This window comes from Carassius auratus, chromosome 47, assembly GCF_003368295.1.
Source record: "Carassius auratus strain Wakin chromosome 47, ASM336829v1, whole genome shotgun sequence".
Lineage (NCBI taxonomy): Eukaryota > Metazoa > Chordata > Actinopteri > Cypriniformes > Cyprinidae > Carassius > Carassius auratus.
In genome coordinates this window covers 4,410,552-4,434,253 of record NC_039289.1, presented here as the reverse complement: position 1 = coordinate 4,434,253, position 23,702 = coordinate 4,410,552, and the positions used below count along the sequence as shown (strand labels likewise).

Here is a 23,702-nt window from a genome sequence, read left to right as displayed (position 1 = left end):
TGTGAGACACTTGCGCGTACTTGTGAAACACTTGTTCGTACATGTGACGTACATGTGAGACCCTTGCCTGTGCATGTGAGACACTTGTGCGTACATGTGAAACACTTGCTCGTACATGTGATGTACATGTGCGACACTTGTGTGTAAAATGTGAGACACTTGCGAGTACTTGTGAAACACTTGCTTGTACATGTGACGTACATGTGAAACACTTGCTTGTACATGTGATGTACACGTGAGACACTTGTGCGTAAAATGTGAGACACTTGCGAGTACTTGTGAAACACTTGTTCGTACATGTGACGTACATGTGAGAAACTTGCGCGTGCATGTGAGACACTTGCGGGTACATGTGAGACACTTGCGCGTACTTGTGAGACTCTTACGCGTACATGTGAAACAGATTTATAAAATGCTGACTTGTTATGTGATGTTTTCTCATTAAAATCATACAATTTCCTATTAATTCAATAGAATGTTTATGCACACTAGGGATTTCCAATATGGCGGCGCAGCGGCTTCACTTTCATGACTTCATGAGCAATCCAGTTCTATATTAAAGATCAGTTGTTTCCTCTCAAACAGCCTCCCATACATTCATGGTTCAGACCTGTTGCTGATCTGGTGTTTGCAGAGCCGTTTAATTTTCCTATCTAGCATTTCAAACAAATACATCTTAACTGAAAGAGGAGATATTTGTGCCGTGTTTCTGGCGGGCAGCGTGACCTCAAAAACCGAGTATAGCTTTGCTGCTCTCTCTGTCCTTCTTTCTAGACCAATATATTTCTTTTTCAGTCACTTTCCCCACATTTGTCAAGCTAGATCATGTCAGCCTGCTTAAACCCCTGGACAGCCTTGTTAAAATAGCTGCGCAGCACGTGTGTGTGTTGGCTAGCTGTAGCTCTTCAATGCATTAGTTTTTGTTTGTTGTTTGCTGAGATCATATTCCCCGGGATTGCTTTATGAGGTCAATTTAATGTGGTGACTACAAGTTACAGCCATTTTTATTACCTCATGCCTGAAGGGGCACCAGATCTTTATACTTTTAAAAAGGCTTTAGAGACTGCTCTGCAAGTGGCCTACATCTGGATTCAAAGAAATGATCTGGATTTAATATTCAAGACAGCCAACTGTGTTGAATCTTGACTTATTTAAATGAATTAATTATCAGAATAATAATAATAATAAAAATCTTAAATGTTTAAATAATGTTTGTTTTAATAAAATATTTTTAAAGAAATTAATTGAATAAAATATTATATATTATTAAAAATAAATAGATTTATTAAAAATAATTTAAAATGTATAATAAATGTATTTAATAAATGCATTAGAAATAATAAATGTATTCATTATAATATTTTTTAAATGTCTGTTGTTGTTGTAATAATTTATACAAACTGTTACAATTTTAAATGTTTTATTTTTATTTAAATAATTAACTTATTTTAAGGAAAATTAGGTGTTGCCTCAAAGATTCATACTTGCACATGGCTCCACCAATCATCAGTTTGGCAAAAATGTTAAAGCTTTGTGATGAAATGTGAACTGCAGCTGTAGGGGAAATTCTTTCATACTACGTGCTGAAGAACTTTGTCCTCTTCCCACCCCCTAGCCGCCCCCTGAAATATATACAGCTGCAGGGATTCTCACAGCAGCCCGGGTGTGTGACCTTTGACCCCTTTACAACCTTGACCTCTCGATCTGATCTTTGTAGAAGCCACTTTAACAAGAACAATCGCTCTTGAGAATGTGTCTTCAAGTTTCTCTGACTGAACACATAGAAACACAATGACAACCACCTAAAACTGCCATGCATTACCCTAGCAACCAGCCACAACACCCTAGCAACCACTCAGAACTACCTGGTAACCCCAAACACGTAGACATGATGGTGGTGAGTACTGTAAAGGTAAACAGCCTCATCTTAATAAATATAATATTGTAGTCTGTTTGTCTCAAATGAAGGTGATCATGCAGAGTGATCAGAACCTCTTGTGTTTTATTTTTGCAACCTCGGTTTAGCCTGCCACACATCCGACCAACTGCCGTGAAAGAAGGGGTTATCTGAGAGTTTTATGACTGGATGGATGAACAATGACTTAAGTGTGGCTTAATACTATTTGAGGTCACTATATTCAAAACAAACAAATGTATCACAAGATGCAAAACACTCCTAACTGAACTAATCCAACCTATGAAGATATTCCTTTGGAGGTGTAAGTCCCTCATACATCAAAGCACTTCCCTCACAATAGTCCTTTGCTCCGGGAGGCGCAGGCCACTGGATCTGCACTAGGGCTTTAGAGGCCACTGGAAGCAGTAGACCTGAACAGACCAGGCAGCACATGTGATTAATGCTGAGCTGAAATTGGGGCAAATGGGGGGTAGATGAGCCGTCATGCTCGGCCAGCCCACCCGGTTCTGCTCGTGGTGTTTGGGGTGAGGCTGTTCACAGCTGGGACATTCCCATAGGATGAGACAAAAGAACACGGGATATGGGGTTAATCTGACTTCAGCTAAATGTGATTTGACATAATACAAATCAGATCTGCTACTATAATGAACTATAAATAATGATTCATTTACTTATACAGATTTAATATATTTAACAAACAATAATCAAAATAGTAACTATTATTATTAATATATATATATATATATATATATATATATATATATATATATATATATATACTGACTCACATGCCTATATATTTATTCATTTTTAACCTCCATATTTAATGGTTGTACTGTTGTTAAATTGATTGTTGTTATATTTATATTACTTGTAGTTATTAATAGTTATAAATATGAATTATAAATATTGTGTGTGTGTGTGTGTGTGTGTTTGTGTGTGCATATAATTGTGTGTGTGTATATATATATATATAAAAAAAAAAATATATATATATATATATATATATATATATATATATATATATATATATATATATATATATATATATATATATAATTTTTCTAATTATAGTTAGTTAATTTTATATAAGTGTGTGTGTATATATATATATATATATATATATATATATATATATATACATTAACTGTAACTATAATTAGTAATAATTACTGATTAATTATCATTAATTAATGATTAATTACACACACTCACACAATTTATTAATTTAGAAAATACACAAATATATAATATATTTCATAATTGTTAAGGTTGTTAAAATTTTAATTAACTGATATTTTTGGAAATCCAGAGGCAATATCCATTTTTTTATTATATATATATATATATTTAAATGTATGTTTAAAGGTTATTATTTTGTGCTATTCATTATTATTGCAGTGTCTGCACTGATGCCAGTCTATTTCCAGCATATTGTTTCGTTATATTTTGAAGAGTTTGGGATGCTGTGGAATAATAAGAGGCTAATGAGACTGAGGGAAGGGGAGGGCCCTGGAGCTGTGGGCTGAACTGTGGAGGGGGGGTCGGCTCTCCGGTCTCTACAGTCAGAGCCTCCACACGAGACTCCAGCGATGCGATAAATACTGCACCTCTGATATCTGGCCATTTTGCATCAATATTACAGGATTAAACGGTCAAGACGTTTGGTCTGCAGTTTACAGGTAAGAAAAACTCATCCTGTCCGCATTGAACTTTCTAAATGTCCAGCGACTGCGATCTTAACCGTCAGTGAAACTTATTAAGTTTTACAAGTAAAGTTCGTAATGTATCGAATAGCTTATACATATGATCTTAAATTGTAACAGAGCAGTTTAATCGCAAAAACGACTGGAAAACGAATATGACAGCATCTCTTGTCATGTTCTATAAATTTGACCGTGATGAAATTAGTATTCACAAAACGACATTGAACATTCAAATAACAAATAGCCTATTTAACATTTGACAGGTATGAATTAGCGCCATTAATTGTCGCAGTTCTATCCATGTGTTGTGTTGTTTGTTTTTTGGCTTCAACAATTATCATTATTTAATATATATATATATATATATATATATATATATATATATATATATATATATATATATATATAACAAAACAAAAATATTTAAACAAAGTAAATTAAAAGTAGCCTAAGCTTAATCGGTAGTGTGTAGATTGTTATTTTATTTTATTTTTTTAAGAAATAAATGTAATTGTCTTAATTTGACATTGATTAGATTCGTATTAAGGAAAAAAAAACACCGAAAATTCCAGTAGCAAATATTCGAAATTTGAATAACGGTATATTTAAATTTTTTTATTATTTATCGCATTTTTTCTGTGTTCTGTTTGGTCTGTAACTTTTTTAACCAGACGATTTCATGTAGGCTATGTTTCGCTTTGGATTATTACATATATTTAACATACTCGTTTATAGATTTTGGTTTTCAACATGTTTTGTCACTTTTTTTTTTTATTAAACTTGTTTACAATGAATCTGTGTTTGTGCGTTTACCATAATGACATAAAAATAATAATGTGGTGTTTTACCAATATGCAGTTCTAATGTACGGCTATGTATTTCTTCTAGCGTTTTCATGATGCAGTTCTTGGATTTGTGGACCACATTCGCCCTCTCTAAGGATTTTTACCTGACTTGAGAACCCTATCTTAAATGACATCATACTAAGAGGAGAACTGGATACCCAGCTTCCCAGGTCCAGCAGCACCCCTCGGTGGCCTTTGGTGGGCTGCGCGTTGGATTTAAAACCAACCAAGCCAGTCTGAACCATGGATGACCTAATCGCCAGACACTACAACTTCACTGGGAAATTCCGCAAGGTCGACAAAGACCCGGGACTCAGAGCGGACTCTGTCGTGTTCATCATCGTGTGCTGCTTTATAATCCTGGAAAACGTTCTGGTTCTCCTTACCATCTGGAGGACCAAGAAGTTCCACAAGCCCATGTACTACTTCATCGGGAACTTGGCCCTGTCAGACTTGCTGGCCGGGGTGGTGTACACGGCCAACATCTTGCTTTCGGGAGCCAACACGTACAGGTTGACCCCGACGCAGTGGTTCTTCAGGGAAGGGAGTATGTTTGTGGCTCTGGCTGCTTCGGTGTTCAGTCTCTTGGCCATTGCTATCGAGCGACACCTGACCATGCTGAAGATGAAGCTCCACAACAATGGTAAGACGTGCCGGGTCTTCATGCTCATCAGCACTGTGTGGTTCATCGCTGCCATCTTGGGCGGTTTACCGATCATGGGATGGAACTGCATCGAGAGGATGAACAACTGCTCCACAGTTTTGCCACTCTACCACAAGACCTACATCCTCTTCTGCACCACCGTGTTCAGCGTCATCCTCATGGCCATTGTCGTCCTGTACGCCCGCATCTACGCCCTGGTGCGCACGCGGAGCCGCAAGCTGGTCTTCCGCAAGGTCTCCAACGGCCGCTGCAACAACAAGAGTTCGGAGAAGTCCATGGCCCTCTTGAAGACCGTCATCATCGTGTTGAGCTGCTTCATCGCGTGTTGGGCGCCGCTCTTCATCCTGCTTCTCCTCGATGTGGCCTGCCAGATCCGCACTTGCCCGATCCTCTACAAGGCCGAGTGGTTCCTCGCGCTGGCCGTGCTCAACTCCGCCATGAACCCTCTGATCTACACCCTGACCAGCAACGAGATGCGCCGGGCCTTCATCAAGATGCTCAACTGCGGCGTCTGCGACCAAGCGGCGGGAAAGTTCTCCAGGCCCATCATGGGCGCCGAGTTCAGCAGGAGCAAGTCGGACAACTCCTCCCACCCCAATAAGGATGAGCCCGAATACTCGCCCAGGGAAACCGTAGTGTCTTCTGGGAACATCACCTCTTCTTCTTAAAGGGACTTTTTGTGGACATTTCCGTCTTGAGTGTGTTTGTTTGTGTGGCGTCCTCATTGTTTGTGATCCTTAAACGGTAGCAGAAGGCTGGGAGAAACCAGGATTTGTCATGCGCTTACATTAAAGACTTCGTCTTCTGCTATTCCTGACAGATCGCCAGAATGTTTTTGCAACATAGGGAAGCACTTAACCAACCATTATTCCGAGTTTTTTTTATCCCTGTCAAATGGATACCTGTAGACAAGCACTTTCCAGGGAATTGCTCCTTGAGAACCACCATAGGCATTACTGACTCGGTCTAAAATGGATTGATATGAGAAATACTAGCTTGTTGTGGTTGTTTGTACTACATTTTTGGAATTAAATTGAAGATATGCCGTCAAGAGGTACTTGTCTTTCTTTGAGTTAACACTATGGTATTAGGATGCTATTGTGCCCCTGATCCAGAATGTATTTTGTAAATGCATTTGTTTGTTACGGAGCCCCGCACATGGCATGCAGGAAAAAATATTAGGCTAAATCGTGTGCATGATTTACTAATTAATTCCCTCGGTGTACTAAAACGTGCACATGATTACTCTTGTGTTCCCTTGATTTACTATTTCATTCACTCGATTTATAAATTGTGCGCACGATTTATTTATTTTTTCTTACTTGTAATGTGCGGGGCTCCGTAGTTTTTCTTCAACTTTCAACAAATAAACTGTTGTTGTAGAAGAGTGTTGCATGTACATTAGCTGTCAATATTAATTTATCTTGAAACAGTTCCAATTAATTTGAAACATGGAGGGATGGAACTAAGTGTTGTGTTAATTAATTGTAAATATATTTTATTATTTTACTTTAAAAGTACGCTGTGTTTCATAGCTCGTGCACATTGATCTGCTCTGCCGCCCATCAGGGGTAGTTTTGTCTTTGATGGGTTGCATGGCTTAACTCTAACGAAGTTAATTCGATGGGATAGAAATATCTGGGGAAATTAAGATTAATGTCTATGTGAATTTTCTGTTGGCCTGTCACATTACAACAGAATTAATGTACACGCTTGTATTTTTCTGATCCTCATACATACAATCAAATCATGAGCCAGTTGTATCCCTGTTCAGAGTTGCACATTGTAACATCTAGTCCATGTGTTTCTATTCTTTTAGTTGTTAATAAATATTGTTGAAGAAAAAGGAATCAAAGTTGTGATTTGATTTAATAAAACATTATATTGAAGTGTTTTGCTTAGTATTTAGAATTTAGAGACCATATTGAAAATTTCAAAATTAAAACCTAAGAATTAATTCTGAAAAAAAGTCTAATGTTTTTTTATTTAAGTTTAAGATTCAAAAACCATCTGCTCAAGTGCTGCTGTCATTAGAGAAAAGAGAGACATACTTAAAATTCATCTTATTTTTAATGGTAATTATTTCAGTAATTATTAAACTCAAATTTTTATGGTGACAATATAATTTGTTATCAAAAGAAATAATAATTTATCCATAATTTGTACATTTAGAATAATTCAAGACTAGATTGAAGAATATTGTAGCTGTAAATAGAATTACAATTAAATAATATGGTTATATAGATGCAATTAAATTATAAGGCAATTTAATAATTCACGAAGAGCACAAAGGTCATTAAGATATAATGTAAATATAATTCAGAGTAGCATGCAATTCTCATATATGAGCAAAGAGCGCCACTTACTGGACAACTGATAAAATTGCTTCTTTATTCGATTTTAAGATGTTTAGAAATAATTATTATTATCCACTCGCAATTTTTTTTAAAAATATGCTTGCATGTACATATTTACACTGATAATCCACATTTACATTAAAATGGGTGAATTTCTGACATATTCAGTTTCATGATACTACTTCGTGATACTGTTAATTTGCTTCATGTGTGTGTGTAATTACCCAGTGCATACTTTCCTTTATACATCCAAAATATATATTTAAATCTAAAATCTAGATGCTGATTCAAAAAGATTTATGAATATGTAATGAATTAACAACCCATTTAGTTTACAGACACACAAATAAGGAATTTGGTGCGCCGAGTGCGGCATAATTTATTCCCTTAAATTATAATTATTATACTTATTCTTAATTATTCAGTATTATTGCTGTAAAAAAAAAAAAAAAAAAAAACTTGCTGCAGCCTACCCCTTATGATTTGTTTACTGATATAGGAATTTTATTTGAAACTCTTGATATTCGAAATTAAAACTCTGGAGTTCATAAACTCAAATGTAGAAATGACAGAAATTATTGTAACAAGTTAAATTGTGGAAAAAAAATTGTTGCTTTAGCTCAATGATGAATGCTATAGCTCAATTTTCTTTCTTTCTTTCTTTTCTTTCTTTCTTTCTTTCTTTCTTTCTTTCTTGCTTTCTTTCTTTCTTTCTTTCTTTCTTTTTTCAGAGAACCAAAGCATTCCATGAAAATGTAACTAGGCTACAACATGCAGTACAATACAATTTTAAAACGGTAAAGGCTTCATTCTCAAAATACAATGCAAATAATTGTTTTTCATGGGTTCGTTGGGATTAGTTTTATTGATGTCATGAAATGAATCTGCATTGCCCTGCAAAGATAGTTTATTTTACATTTTTTAATTTATTCATAAAACGGAACATTAATGTAAATTTTTAAAACGGTAAGTTAATACCTTTTTTTAAACTCCCTCACACATAAAATATATGAAGTGTCACCAAAAAATGCAAACGAACTCTTTTTACCCACTAACACAGCGGTGGTAAAGCAAAGGATCATGGGAGCGCGAGTCCCTGTCGTGGAATTTCTACATTTTTGGTTGCTATGGCTGTAGTTGGACAGAACTACATTTCCCAGAATGCTGTTTTCTGTACATTGGCTCATGTTATACATGGGGGAATATGAGAGCGGCGGAGGAACCGAAAGCGACAGCAGAATACCTGACGATAAGTATAACGTTAAAGAGTGGTCGTGAAATGGGGAGGATTCAAAGCCAAATCACCCAGAACAGGCTGTCGAAAAAGGAAAATCGTATTTGGCGTTGTATTTGTTTAATATAGATTTGGCGTGGACTGGGGTAAGGCACCTCCCTGCCTGCTCTGCACCGGGGTGTGTGCGTGTTTTTCGGGTAGGCTTCATCGCATCACCGCGCTGCAGTGTGTTACTGGAACCGAGCTGAGGTGCCACGCCGTCGGCCGATACTATGTCAAAAACTGAGAGAGACAAAGTAGCACTGCGACTCAATCCTACTGACCTATGCAATGAAAAAAATGGCAACTTTGCTCTCTAACAGCTGTGGTTTGTAGCCATAAAGAAGTGCAAGTGTGCCGAAAAATATAGTGGAGCGTGTTTGGTGCCTGTTATTAAAAAGGTGAGGTAAAAAAAAATGTGCATCTCACTACAAATCTTACTTTCTTACATTGCATCGTTATTGTTGCAATGCTATTATGGAATTACGTAATTTAATGTTATCCTTAATGTTTGTAATGAATTAAGTGTTCGTGAATCAAGCTTGTAATTAAACAGGTTGTTTGTAATTGCTGCTGTTAACCCATTCATTTAATTACCCAACATTTAAATCTGTAGCTTTGTTACATTGCAATGTTAAGTGTCACAAACAACAGTGTCAGTTCTCATAAATGAAGTGTGTAACTTTTGCAAAACATGGGTATGTTAAAATTGCACAATCACATACGACATTTGGCCACTAAGAAAAATGTAAGATTTGCACTGCAAACTGCTTAGGGAATGAGTGTACATTGGCATATGACTTTACAGGAAGTGGAAAGGGGGTTATTTACCCACAAGGCATTTTGTAACACCTCATATATGTCACTTCCCTACTATATAGAATGTTGAATGTACGTTGTGCCCAAATTTGCATCTACTGACATTGTGAGTTTTGCAATCAGGAAACGTGCCTGTCCCATAAGACTTATTAAGCTGAGGAGCTGTCAGATTCAGAAAAGCTGACAAATAAAAATAAAAATGATGAGCTGTGTGGCTCTTTCCAAATGTAAGCGCTATAGGTACCAAGAACACTGGTCCCACTAGTCAATTATTTATCGAATTCAGTACATACTCTAATAGAATGGGATTTTGAACAGAAAAATGTGGCAAAAAAAATGGGATGCATTTTTATTCAGGCTGATGAACAAAAAAGCACATAAAAAGTGCTTTTTATGCTGTTTTTGAGCGTGTAAAGTGAGATGTGAATTGCAAAAAAACATCACATTTTCATTTTAAACATCAGTTGTTTATTACTAAACTAGGTGTGTTTATTTAAATATATAATATTATATATAAATACAGCATGGAGTTGTTCTATACATTTATATATTTTAAAGTATGGTAATGTATATTTATTTCAAAAATTCCTACCTGACTCTGGTGGTGTCTGTGACAGTGTGTCTTGAGTTTTCAATAAAAACAAATTTTGTCAGGTGAAGTGAACTTCTACAAATATCTCCTGTTGAGTGTGTAGGCCAAGGTGCAGTGAACACTAAGTAGAAACGCAATAAATTGGAGAACAGCTAAGGTTTTCGAACACTCTGCCATTGGTCACACCCTAAAGTCACACCACAGAGAGACAATGTTTACACTTTCTGTGGGAATCGGTCTACGAGTGGTTTAATTATTGTTGTCTCAGTGTTTAAAGTTGGGATAGGAGGAACTGTTTGGATTTTTTAAGAATACATTTAACATTGTTTGTTAATAATGCTGGTGTTGCATGATTTTAAATTCTGACATTCTCAGAAAGTCCCACTGTAACAGTTCTAAACTTTTTTATTTTTTATTTTTATCAGCAGCTTTGAAAAGCAGCAATAGGCAGTCCGCATGGAACGAGCAGGAAGCATCCAACTTGATATTCCGGACTTCAGCAACTCCGTCCTGTCGCATCTGAACCAGTTGCGAATACAGGGCCGTCTGTGTGACATTGTGGTCAATGTTCAGGGCCACAGTTTTCGTGCCCACAAGGTGGTCCTCGCCGCCAGCTCACCCTACTTCAGGGATCACATGTCACTGAGCGAGATGAGCACCGTGTCCATATCAGTAATCCGCAACCCAACCGTGTTCGAGCAGCTACTTTCCTTCTGCTACACGGGACGCTTGTGCTTGCAGCTCGCTGATATCATCAGCTACCTGACGGCTGCCAGCTTCCTTCAAATGCAGCACATTATTGACCGGTGCACCCAGATTTTAGAGGGAATCCACTTTAAAATCAGTCTGTCAGATGTGGAAGGGGAGATCGGGAAAGGGGCTCACAGGACTGCCAACCAAACCGTTGACTCAGGAAGAGGTGGGACCGGGTTAGGTGGGTCCAGTTCCCTAAGTCCCAGACATACCAGTTCCCGATTGATTGGCAACACTGGGGTGATCAACATCCGTGATGTGAGGGAAGTCAGAGAGATCAGTCCCCCTGGGGAGTCCATGAGTCCCCAGATTGTGGAGCACAGTGGCATTGGCTCAGAGGAGGTGGGAACTGGGAAAGAGCCCATTCTCCGTATCAACCGAGCTGGGCAGTGGTATGTCGAGACGGGGACTGAGGTGGAGAGAGGAGGAGAAGAGAACGTGCGGATGGTGGACGGGTTTCGGATTAAGACGGAAAGGATGGATGAGTGGATGGGAGCTGAGACCCAGGCTTCGGCGGAAGAGGGCAGTGGGGCCGAGGAGGGGCCGACAGTGATGATTGACACCTCAGGACGTAGCACACTGGTGCAGGAAGGAGGGAGAGGCGGGAAAAGCTCCCAGCCGTCCAGCAGCTTCAGTGAAACTGAGAGGTGTGTAAAGTCTTTCATGAGTTTACTTTCAACGTCGAAATGAATTAAAATCTTATTCATAAGTTCATGTTAATTTGATGGAATTAGTCTTTTATCCAAATATAGTGCCTTTCTCCTCTTCTAAAACAAGTTTCTATTTCAGCTAATGTCCCCAAGCCTTCTAACTTTTCAACCCCTTCTTTTTAACCATTTACATTATCCAATGAGTTCTTGATGAAACCATATTGAATAAGTATCCCATTCCTCTCTGGATGTAGTCGCAAACTTCCTTTCTTATTGATTATAAGGTTTGGAAAATCCCGGTGTGATGCTTTAAAATCTGATGCATTTACCCCAATAACCCATTTTCTCCTGCCGACAAGTGTCCTCTAAAAGATTGAACCTATACTGTGTTTTTCTTTCAGGTTTAGTCCAACAGGAAGTGTGGTTGTGATGGCCGATCACCAGAGATCCAAGAGTGAGTCTCCAGGAAGAGTCGATGATCAGAGACACCCCAGCTCACAGGTAAGACAACCTTGATCAAGACTTGTCTCTATACACTTACAATCCTTGGTTGAACTTTTTATGATTTCTGAACACAGTTGAAGTAGTTCCGAAGGAATATCAGTGGAGCACACCTTATCGACCAAATAAGAAATCTTAAATTGCCTTCAGTTGTGTAATACTTAGAACAGCCGGTGTGCCTAACGTAGAGTGCATTTCAATTGGGGAAAGGGGTGGAAATCAATGAAAACAAACCATAAGCTCTCACATTTCCCTCACTAGGGAGAGGAACAAGCTGTGTTTGACATGGGGGGATACGAGGAGTACCTACGAGAACAGGTAGGTGATCGGTGGTTCCGCTACAACCCCCGTCTCACCTGCATTTACTGCTGCAAGTCCTTCAACCAGAAGGGCAGCTTAGATCGCCACATGCGCCTGCACATGGGCATTACCCCCTTCGTTTGCCGAATCTGCGGGAAGAAGTACACCCGCAAGGACCAACTCGAATACCACATCCGTAAGCACACAGGAAATAAGCCTTTCCATTGCCACGTCTGCGGCAAGAGCTTCCCGTTCCAGGCAATCCTCAACCAGCACTTCCGCAAAAACCATCCAGGTTGTGCCCCACAGGAGGTGTCCCATAGTGCCTCACCCGAGACTACCACGGTCACCTCCCGTGGAGGCCAAAACGAAGATGAGTCGCCCTCCCAGGAGGAATCTGAGGGCAATGGTGGAGGGGGAGGTGGCGGCTCGTCCTTCGGAGAAGGTGTCCAACCTTCGGTATCCACCACTGGCCCCGACTGAAAGGCTTTGAACAAAAACGTCACAAGTTTAGAGAGACACAGGACAGTGGGGTCCAACAGGACCTTCTCTTGAGAAATCCCTCTGTCCCTTGTCTCCCACCATCAACACTGAATTTACAAGTTGGAAGGAGTTGAGTGAGCAGGAGGTTCTCTCAGCTGCTGTCGATGAGGAACGGATAAAAAAAGGGAAAGTCTTCTACATCCTACTTGGCCGAAGATCCTCTATTTTTTCCAGTGATAACAAAGATGCAAGGAACAATTTGGTAGGAATAGTGTTCTCTAGGGATTTATAAATGGTATTTCTGCTTTAAACCACATCTACCTTCACCATGCAAACTGAACAGGACGTCAATATATGAAGACAAGCCACACTCCAACAACCTCACACACCACTGGATGCAGTGTTTTTTTTCTTTTCATTTCCTGTCTTTTATATGTTATTTTTATATTTTTGTACTACTACAGATCTTTCAGGATAAACTAAAAGAGAAGCTCTAGCAATGATTTGGTCAAATTGCGTCAAAATTGCCAAACTTCTTTGTGCCAGATGATGAGTTGTAAAAAGAGAGGACATCGTAGTCCTTTGCTACTTTGCCTTGAGACAATCTTGATAAATTAACCTGGGGCTAGACTTTGCGCTCCCCAGCCATGGCAAGCTTAGGAAAACGGGTTCAGTTTTTTATTAGGGACCCTCAGGTCTGATCTAACATCAGATTCTTGATTCATTTTTTTTTGTTTTGTGTTAAGTGCCGATCCGGCCTGCCATAGAACCGAAACACATTGCTCACATTACAAGGAAATTGTTTTTCTAGAACTTTGGGTTTATAACAAGAATAACTCGCATCATTATTTTACTTTTTAAAGTTGGTAGAGATACTGTGATATAGGCACTCATGGTGAAAATACATTGGTAGAGTATAGCAGTGACACATTTATTTCAAGTTTAGTTCACATTAATGCCTTCATACATCTCTAAACTGAACAACTCAGCTGCTGAATGTTGGCGATACAGTGATATAAAACAAGGAAATCCTTCAACCTCAGATAAGCTACAATAGACCGCTCAGTTACCTCTCTCTCACATTACTTCGCAATACTGATCTGTTGCACACAGATGCGTGGATGCACTCAGCTGAATTTAATGTTCAGTGTTCATTTCTTTTCATACATTTACGTCACTCGTTGAGATTCGCTAGTGTCACCAACTTTTTTGTTTTACTGGTCTGGCAATATTTTGCTTATAAGAATGTGTTTGACCAGGAGTAAGGGGTCTCTTAGGGGATGTACCCTTGTTCCTTTTTTTGTGTCAAGACATAAGAAATGAGTCTAAGGCTGAGACGAACCAAAATGCGGACTTGGTCGCCTACGCCGTTTAGGAAAACGTAAACCGTATGTCTGTGATGTCTGGGATACGCCGAAATGCCACGGAATGACTTTGAGTGTAAGATTTCCCTTCATCTGATGGAAGGCACTTGAACCTTGGGGTCAAGGGCCTTTACACTTGGCTTATGAACAGATGTTTCCAGTTGATGCTTTCAGTAACCAAAACAACTGAAACTGGAAGTTCTTAAACCCTTAAGATTCGGAGGGTGAAGAGGAAAAAAGAGATTACATCAGGCACTTAAAAAATGGGATGGGGATGTGTTTTGTTTTGTTTTTAGAATTTTTGTATATCTATATACATGCGTCACTTATGCATATTTAGACAAATTTATACTTGTAATAAATATACAGAGACAGTTTCTAGAATGATCAACAAAAACAAAGGCGCTTTAAGCGAAAGTAAACAGGTCAACAGGTAAACACTTCTTACAAATATCAGGAACTCACTGTTTACTGTTTTTTTTTTTTGATGTTAGCTTGTACCAAGCAGATTTTTTTACTTAGAATTCTAGCTCTGGGTAAATTGGGTCGACATATTTCACAAGTGCAGAAAAAAAACCTACATATGAACATTTCCTCTCAATGTAAATACTCATGCCTCAGAAGTAGTCACAGTGAAATACAATCCTGAAAATGTTATAATTTCACATTTGTTGTACAGCACAGAACCCAGGTAAATAGAAAAGCATGTTAACATTGCTTTTATATGTCACAGTGCAACCTCATGATATTAGAAAAGGGCAAAGGATTTTGTCTGTAAACAACATAATCATAATCTAATATGTTATAATATATCAAAAAAAGATGTTATTTTTTATGGACTTTGCTTTTAAGTTTCAATTAGGTTTGGGGCATGGGCCTGTTTTGTCATATATAGGTGATAGTGACTTAAATTATGTCTCTGTGAATGAATTAATTGCAATCTAATAACAAGGGATATATATCTATAATCAGTCATTCCAGTTATCTTACTGCATATTTTAAGAAGTCTAAATTTAATCATTAATTTGCGCTTTAGGGCTTATGATAACTTTCAGCATGTTTTCCCTTTGTGCATATCTGGCGTTGATCTTGAAAACATTGATGGTTTTTATTTGAAACAATATTATTCATTCAAATATTATGTTTGGCTTTTGTATTAGTTTTCAAGCTTTAAATAACATGGTGGAGGATAAATGTGTTGCTGCAGTGTATATATTAGGCTGTAATATTTAATGTTTCTGCATGACAATACATCTACTGCAGTTTAATGGTGTTGACTGAACAAGTCATTTCTAACCAAAATGTGTCTAATCTTAACGCAGTGTTACGGAATGTGCAGTTTCAAATGAAGCTACTTTTGAAGCAATATTTCACCCCAATTCCAGTTCAGAAATTGCTTTCAGATAAAGTGGTGCAAAACTAAAACGCACTATAACAAACGCGTTATCTTTTTAAAAGTTGTGAAACTGATGACCAGTTGTTTTTCGATTTAGAAAAAATCTGTATCTTGAACTTATAAAGCAATTATACATATTGGCAAATGCGATAAAATTTGTTTCAGTGATTGCATTAACACGCCCCCCCCCCTCCACCTCCCCTCATTTGTTTCATGGTCTAGCTTGTGAAAAGTTATAGTGCATGTCTCTACTTACTAGTTTTTTGGTAAGACCGAATGACAACACTGAGCCATAACTTCAGAGTTTGTTCAGTATTGTCCCTCTGGAGCAAATATTTTGTACTAGCAACACATTTTACTTGGGTGCAAACAGACTACGTATATTTTTCATAACTTAGTCTGTCTGAAAAGCAAGCAAACAAATTTTTATACCTCAAAAGAGTCTTTTGACAAGGAAATAAGACATTGTTTTCCTTCTGACCCGTCGAGTTAAAGTGTATTTGCATGTTGTCTTTGTCTTTTGTAGCGGCCAAACATAAATACATTTCCTGGCATCTAAATTTGCACCAATAGAAGCCAAAAAATTGACTTTTACAATTTGTCTTGCTATGTTGTTTTATTTTGCAAAAGGCAATATAGTCTGTAAAGTTCTTTCCATGTGTCTTATGAGACGTTAATCACTTTAATTTAAATCATACTTAAGGAAATATTTTATCTTGCATATCAATGAAATAAAACAAAATATAATAGGTATTTTATTGTTAAAAAAGGTCCACATTTTAAAACATGAGCATTATTGTCGTAGAAGTCAATTACTCTAATTGAAATAGCAAATCAGAGTAATTATTGAGAAAGTCAATGTTTAAACATTTTTTGATTTTAGAAATGATATTCGTAGGTGATTTAAGGTATTTGAAATTGAGATTATGATTACTTAAAATTTAAGACTTCTCACATTTAAAATGGTACAGCAATCAGAAAGATTAATCATGATTAATAATGTGAATGCCATTTTCACAATAACCACTGTTTTTTTCCTCACTGGCAATGTGTCAAATCCATTCTTCTAAATAGAAATAAAGCACTTTAAGTGTAACTGTGAAGGATTTTTAATTCTGTTCTTTAAATGTATAATTATGTAAGCCCAGATTGTGTGATACTGCTAAACCCAAATTTCTAATATGAAAAAATAAACCTGTTTTATCCTTTTTCTGTGCCTGTACATATTGCTTTTATTTATTTGTTTAAATTCCTCTTTGCTTCTCGGCTTGTGTTTGTTTGTAGTGCTTGCTTGGTTAACGGAGGAAAAACAATATATTGTGACAAATTTAATGTTCATTTTTAAGCAATAATGAAGAAACAAGGCTGCCCGGTCATGTTAAAAGGGTGGACGTTTAATAACCGTCGTCGTCATGTTGGATCATATCCAATCCATATTAGCTGCTCCCACAAGGATTTGCAACTCGGCCGGTGAAGATCAAGGTATTGATGCTGGATTTGCGGATAAGCAGAAGGAAGGGTCGGTCCGCAATAAAATCCTTTGCGTAGATGCTTAAGGAACGTACGGTAGTAACAACTGCTGTGGCGGCAGCAGCCTTGCTACCATCTTCATTCACCTGAAAAATTGGAAAACCAGACCACTGGCTAAGAAATTGTGTAATCCGTCTTGGTATACAGTTAGACTAATCATAAAAACATGCTGCTTGAGATTGCAAATTATACTGAATGTATTTTACCTCAAGGAAGGCCTTATGGTAGGCGTTGGAAATGTACAAGTTGTGTCCACCATCGGCAACCATCCCTAGCACAACACAACGTTTTGACAGTATTACTGGACAGATTCATCAGAACTCAAGATGTCCATACAGGAAATCCATACAGCAAAATTGCATAGTAATCATGGCAAGTTCCCAATAGAAGTAGTCAATACGACTTGAGCTCTACATTCCTAGTAGCTTTTAGGTTCTACAGAAGTCATACTTGTTTGGAACAACAGCTATTTTCATACCTGGGAGACTGGCGTTTCCTGGACTGAAAAGATGTTCCAGGCCCATTTTCATCAGCTGCTCTTTGAGGCTAAAGTTGTCCTCGATACGAAAACGAGGAAGCTGCACAGACACTGTGGTCTCTCTCATGTCTTGTAACCAACCTTCAAGTTTCTTGAGGTTCATGTTTTCAACCACCTTAATTGGATGCAGTTTTGTTAGGACTAGAGGAGAGGATTTTTGAGGAGAACATTTGATCTATTGTTTATAATCGACTTACTTCCGACAGGGTTGTACCTTCAAAAGGTAATATGAGCACCATTGTGATGTCAGCCCCATTGTAGGGCAATTCAAGGATCATCACCTTGTCATTATAGATTGTGGCATACTGGAAATTACGCTCTTGGGTCATCATGGTCACTTGACACTTATGGGTCTCGCTAACATGAAAGTCTGAATTCATGGTATTTTCCTTATCAAATCTGTGTTTCCATTGACCCTGGAACACAAAAACCACATAGTAGCAGAGTTCACAAGTCAGAGGAGGACAGTCCTGCTCCTGGAGGACCCATTTTCAGAGTTTAGCTCCAACTTATTTTGGCTGGAAGTTTCTAGTGACCCTGAAGAATTTGTCAAAGTCTTCTACTGTACATGACTAGTTTTACCAGCAACATATATTGTTTGTGATTTGCATTTCCTAAAGATATTTCAAGATGTGCAGCCTACCAATAACATTAGAGCAACAGCAGTAGGAACGCCCACAAGCATCTTCACAGTACAGAGTCTAGCGACATACAGCGAAAAAGTCACTGGCTGTGTGAATGGTCACACTGTCAGCTCTGTGACTGGTAGTCAAGCTATAAAATTACAGATGGCCGAACGATAGTAAATCATTGAGAGACTTATTGTAAATGACAGCTAAATTACCAATCATACCTCCCCCCAGTGGGATTTGATATCACTTATCTTTATGACAAGATCCACTATTATGAAGCTGTTGACGGTGGAAGCACCAAGTAACATTTCTGAGGAGGTCATTGTTGCCGATTTATAGTGGTTTTAAAGAAACTTTGGAGTTAATTGGAAAAGGAAGATGTACACACGAGCAATTTGGTCCAGAAAACTGAGAGGCATTTCAAGCCCCAGAAATTACACGTCTTTAAGTAAATCTTCCATGGGTAAGTTAGTTAAAATCTATTTGGCCCCTTAGCCAATTGTTTTTTATTTCTGCCGTTGATGCTACCATTTTGTTCAGCTTTTTTCTTTTTTTCTTTTAAAGAAAAGTCAGTTGGCAGAATTAGTGGTAAGTCTTTAAATGTACTAACTTTGTGCATATTTGTTGTAATTGTACACAATAATGACATAGAAGTTTGTATTTTGTTGCTTTGGATAATAAAACAAAGTCTTGTCCTTTACATTTTGTCAATTGTTACCGGCAGGTCCAAATAATAAATGTCATTTTGAAGCTCTTTGATGTAGCGTGAAAAATCACTGTAAAGGCTATTCAGTTAAAAGCATGAAGTGCGAGTGAGCTTGATCATCTCTTCCTGTTAACTACTGGTTATAACTCAAAATAAGCATGAATGAACAAGAATGCATGCCAGGCCAGTAGTTGGCGATGTTGAACACTACATGCATGTGCAAAGACTTGTTTCTATAGAGTAAACAAATATGTGCGTATGACTTTACTATTTTCACAAATTTGCATTTTCATAGTTTACATGGAGACGTTTACGGCATCGTTTTCAAAAACATGTACTTTGAATTTTCAGGTCCCCAAAACACAGCTGACATTTAAAGGAACAGCCAAAACTCATAAAAAGTTTTCTGTTTTTAGTTGAAAATAGTGTTGTATAAAAAGCCCCTAAGAGTCACAGTTCGCTACTGGACCTTGATTAGCAGGTGTGTTTAATTGGTGTTGGAGCTAATGGATACATCATATTTACGAGTTAAACACACATAAACGCCACAACAAAGTTGTAAATACGAGGGGGAAACTAAATTTTCTTTAAGCTCTGAGTTTCCGAGTCAATGAGAAACATGACAGAATTGATGGTTTGATGGATGCGAGTGATGGATGATGGTCTGTTATTTTTAAGGTGAAACTGATAGCCGGGATTGCAATATAACAAATACGTTTTTATGCGATACAGATTAAAGTGGTTTCATAAATTATATTTAAAAAATTTAAAATGCAAAAGACACCATATGCTAATTCTTTGCTCTTCATTTTCTATACGCAGAGTTAACAAACCCTGTTGTATTTTCTTGTAATTTATTAACAGAAGGTACACCGCCATCTTGTGCCAACTAAACTGACTGGAACACACCCGATGTCATATTTTAGACTTGTCAACTAGTAAATACGAACTTCCCAGGAGGACTTGAATGCAGCATAAACTCTGCTGGAAGGCTGACACCCTGAAAAATTGCGTCTTATTTACAAGTATCTCTGCCTCCTCACTTACTTTGAAGTAGACCGTGTTCACCAAGACCAATATGGTGTTGGAGTCTATTGAGCCTTCTGGCAGGGTATCTTTTATTTGGTTCTCAGTCTTGTTGGCTATCCATTCATTTATCGTCATCCTTGAAACCTCCGGTTTCCCCTGGAGGATGAAACTTGAATGTTTAGTACAGGGTCAAAGATCATATGTGCTACATTTAGACACTTATGGCAAATGTAACCTTAAAATCGAGAGGCAGCAACTTGGCTCCATAAACCATCTCACTGATGTCCTGGTAGGACTCATTAAAAAGTATTGATTTGTCTCCAAACAAACGGTTTGCAGAGAACAGTTTTGTTGTCTCATGCTTTTTGCTGTATAGTCGACAGTTCAGCTTGGCGAAGAAGAAATGGACCTGGTCTGAGGTCTTCTCCTTAATGGTATCGAACTGAAACACCTACATGTGAAGAATAGAGAAGTTGTTGACCTGCTAAGTGATCGTTCTTTATTTGGAATTACAATTACTTTACCTTACTTTCATGAGCTCCTCCAGTGTGGTGTTGCAAGCCCCTAGCTTCGTCATGGCGAAAGCTGTTGAGATACTTATTGGTGACAGAAAGATGTTTTCATCGTTGGACTTTCCCTTGGCAAGCTGCTTGAAAAACGAGAGGGCGAAGCGGCTGTTGGCTTTGGACAATTCCCACACTCGAGGGTTGGTGCCAGCTGGTTTCTTCTCTGGTTTTTCAGTTGGTTGTGTTTCAGAATCCGGGCTGCGGTAGATGCACATTGGCTCCAAAGGTATATCTTTGGGCTTTGCATTGCAGATATCTTTGGCTGCCTGGACTGAACAGAGGGTGAGTACCCATAAAGCCCACGTACTTGCCAACAACTTCATCCTGCCCAAGATGGAATGGGAAACCAGCCCAGGAAAAGCAGTTCAGTGCAAATTCTGGTGGTCAAACAAGTCATGGAATCATGATATACAATTTCTGTAGTGAATTGGTAAGAGTTTTTATTTATTTTTTAGTACGTAAGATTTAAAACCGTTAGCAAAGAGCAAACGTTTCCATAGTTAACAGCTTTTACTTTAAAATCCAGAGTGGTTACTTCATTTCAAGTTTAAATGACCACAGCTCTGTCAATTTCATAAATTTTTTACTTTCTAAATCATACACTGCTAGTCACAAATTAAGGTTTAATCGGAATTAAATGTCACTACCAATGGTTGATTGACTTTATACTAGGATTGTGTCTATTTGAGGTTAAAATTTCACTAAAATTTTAACCCCATGAAAACTCTTCGTTCAAACTGTTCCAACAGAACTGCTCTTCCTGGATCGGGATATTCAATGCATTTTTCACATACCTGACGTTGTTGTATTTCCTTGTTAAAGACCAGCTTTGGGGTTAAAGACCAGTTTATGTTGTACTAAAGTAAGGAACAAAGTGAAGAAAACACTTCTCTGGATAGGTCAGTGCCCTTAAGAGCACTGGAATGACTAGAGAAGGAAATTTACTCAGGACAACCTTTGTGCTATTGATTAATTTTGTTAGGTTAGCCACAAGCAAATAAATTTGACTGATTATGGGGAATCTGTTAAAAACTATGTTAAAAAGAGGTGAAAGTATTTTTTATTTGTGTTTTGTTCAATGTTAATGGTTTTTGCATAAAAGTGCATGCATTTGTACAAAAGACCAGAGAGGAAAATGGTTTACAATATCATTTAATCATAATCCATGCCAGAATCACTGCTGCACATAAAATACATTTCTTATTAAATACTATTTTCAAGTTTTTCAATATCTAATTCAAAAATCCAGTTAGTAATACCCCCTGCCCTCTCAAAGAAGAAAAGCAATTGTATTATACAAAAATGCAATCCAAAATTTCACACAGTGAATTCTTGTACAAAGTGAAAAAAGGTATTACAACTACATCCACATTGGAGAAATTTTCTAAACATTCCTTATTGGAGTATAATATACAAACATTTATTTTCTTATTCAGGTTGAAGTTAAAGCGTACCTTAATTTAAGCAGTCTATCATGAGAGATCATCAAAACCAATATATATCCTGATGTTAGAAATCATGATGAAAAGACCACAATGCAACACCCCATCTCATGAAAAAGTCAATACATGAGTGTAAGCAATGAGTTACAGTGGGAACAAACATACAGAAATGAGATGGACGGCAGTCTTTGGACACACTGGAACACAAACACACAATCATTCATTTCAAACTACATCCTACAGCTAGAAGCTAAAACACTAAAGCCTGTACTTGTGCACAACCCTTATGTTTTCAAGTAACTTTATGACTTCTCATAAATCTACTATGTGTGTATGTGCACAGCATATACTTTCCCCTCGAGGCCAGGGAACAATATGTACCGTTAATCATTTATCTGTGTGGGAAAACATACTACAGTCTTGGGTATTTCAGGCACCAAGTGTCAAAATTCAGATTTCAATCATTCCTATCTTCTCATTTTATGACATTTGACACTAATTAGTATTACATTCATAATTCAACGCCAATCCTGAACGTAGTCAACAATCACAATAAAATGAGTTCCAGTGAGGAAGCACGGAGACTGTTCATTAGACAGTGATCATAAATACTTTTTTTTTTTAAGTCGTCAGAACTGGATGGATGAACCTCATGAAAAAGTCGTATTTCACATAAAAAAAAATAATAATTTCATTAAAATAGGACCAATAAGATTTTTTTTTTTGCATCGAAACATTTTAACCAAATTTCCCCTCGAAAATGTCATTACCACAAAGCAGAAAAAAAAACCAATTTCATTCTCAAATATTATGCATTACAATAAAGAATTATTCTGTGCTTAATGCTTTGAAAATAATTTTCACAATGCAAAAACAAAGGTTCCAAAAATGGGCCTTATTCTATGAGATGTATTTATACGCATACTTGTGGTGAAATATGACCGTTTCTTTAACAAGTTTCATGAGATTCACCTGGGTAAACATTTTGGTTCCCTTTTCAAATCAACAGTGATTCCCATTGGCTCATGGGTGATCATGGAAATGTTGCTTTGCAACAATAGTTTAAAAACAATTGGTTTTTGAATTGGCTGCCTTCGAATACATACTTTCAAAACCAGAAATAAATTGAGCCCTTCTGCAAAGGTTTATACAATCTGCGTTTCGTTCAAGGAAACATTGAAAATCAATTTCGGTTAAGTACAAAGGAACTGTTGAGGAATGTATTAATGGCTTTTATGAGAGCAGTAAACCTTGATTTGTTTATCTGTATCATCAGATCTCCAACAAAGTCATTACATATTAAAATAAGCCTAGATACTTTCCTCTCTAAATAGCGATATCAAACTATGACAAAATACACAGACTGTCCTTGTTTTCCTGTTCCAATTTAGACTTTTCCAAAGGACCCTAACATCAAAAGACCACCATCACACCATGAAACATGCTTAAATACTCGAGTTCAACTGCATGAAACGCACAAAGTGGATACAAAAACAAATGACCTGGCAATAAATTCCTTTATCTCAGAAAGGATAGGCAAGTAATCCGTTTGGCGGTCTAAAAGCCTGCAGATTTGAAGAGATCATTTAATATAAATGTTGACTTTGAAGACTGAGAGGAGTTGAATATTATAAATAG

General features: G+C 37.5%; 4 protein-coding genes across 7 annotated transcripts in view; 3 read left to right on the top strand and 1 right to left on the bottom strand.

Annotated features, from left to right (window-relative positions):
* LOC113064841 (zinc finger and BTB domain-containing protein 37-like) overlaps window positions 1-16,829 on the top strand; it is a 123,175-nt gene extending 106,346 nt beyond the window's left edge. For both annotated transcript variants that reach the window (XR_003278899.1, XR_003278898.1), the window contains exon 5: window positions 14,651-16,829. The gene's annotated coding sequence lies outside the window, so the exon portion shown is untranslated. The remainder of the gene's footprint in view (window positions 1-14,650) is intronic.
* Window positions 3,477-6,983, top strand: LOC113064847 (sphingosine 1-phosphate receptor 1-like). Its single transcript, XM_026235810.1, has 2 exons — window positions 3,477-3,600; window positions 4,513-6,983. Exon 2 carries the CDS (start codon window positions 4,713-4,715, stop codon window positions 5,799-5,801), a length of 1,089 nt encoding a protein of 362 aa, XP_026091595.1. The 5' UTR covers window positions 3,477-3,600; window positions 4,513-4,712; the 3' UTR covers window positions 5,802-6,983.
* On the top strand, window positions 8,653-14,624 carry LOC113064843 (zinc finger and BTB domain-containing protein 37-like). Of its 2 annotated transcripts, none has more exons than XM_026235805.1 (4): window positions 8,653-9,164; window positions 10,603-11,574; window positions 11,979-12,078; window positions 12,340-14,624. In XM_026235805.1, the coding sequence occupies exons 2-4, from the start codon at window positions 10,631-10,633 to the stop codon at window positions 12,859-12,861; spliced, it is 1,566 nt and encodes a 521-aa protein (XP_026091590.1). In that variant the 5' UTR covers window positions 8,653-9,164; window positions 10,603-10,630; the 3' UTR covers window positions 12,862-14,624. The 2 variants fall into 2 exon arrangements, with proteins under 2 accessions (XP_026091590.1, XP_026091589.1); XM_026235804.1 differs by having other exon boundaries at window positions 10,600-11,574.
* Window positions 16,830-16,936: 107 nt separating the features above from the next.
* Window positions 16,937-21,570, bottom strand: LOC113064844 (antithrombin-III-like). 2 transcript variants are annotated; one of them, XM_026235806.1, is made up of 8 exons: window positions 21,417-21,570; window positions 20,586-20,999; window positions 20,292-20,507; window positions 20,075-20,212; window positions 17,887-18,105; window positions 17,630-17,804; window positions 17,358-17,422; window positions 16,937-17,237 (listed from the first exon to the last, which is right to left on the bottom strand). In XM_026235806.1, the coding sequence occupies exons 2-8, from the start codon at window positions 20,943-20,945 to the stop codon at window positions 17,058-17,060; spliced, it is 1,353 nt and encodes a 450-aa protein (XP_026091591.1). In that variant the 5' UTR covers window positions 20,946-20,999; window positions 21,417-21,570; the 3' UTR covers window positions 16,937-17,057. The 2 variants fall into 2 exon arrangements, with proteins under 2 accessions (XP_026091591.1, XP_026091593.1); XM_026235808.1 differs by having other exon boundaries at window positions 20,586-20,946; window positions 21,417-21,559.
* Between the last annotated feature and the right edge of the window lie 2,132 nt (window positions 21,571-23,702).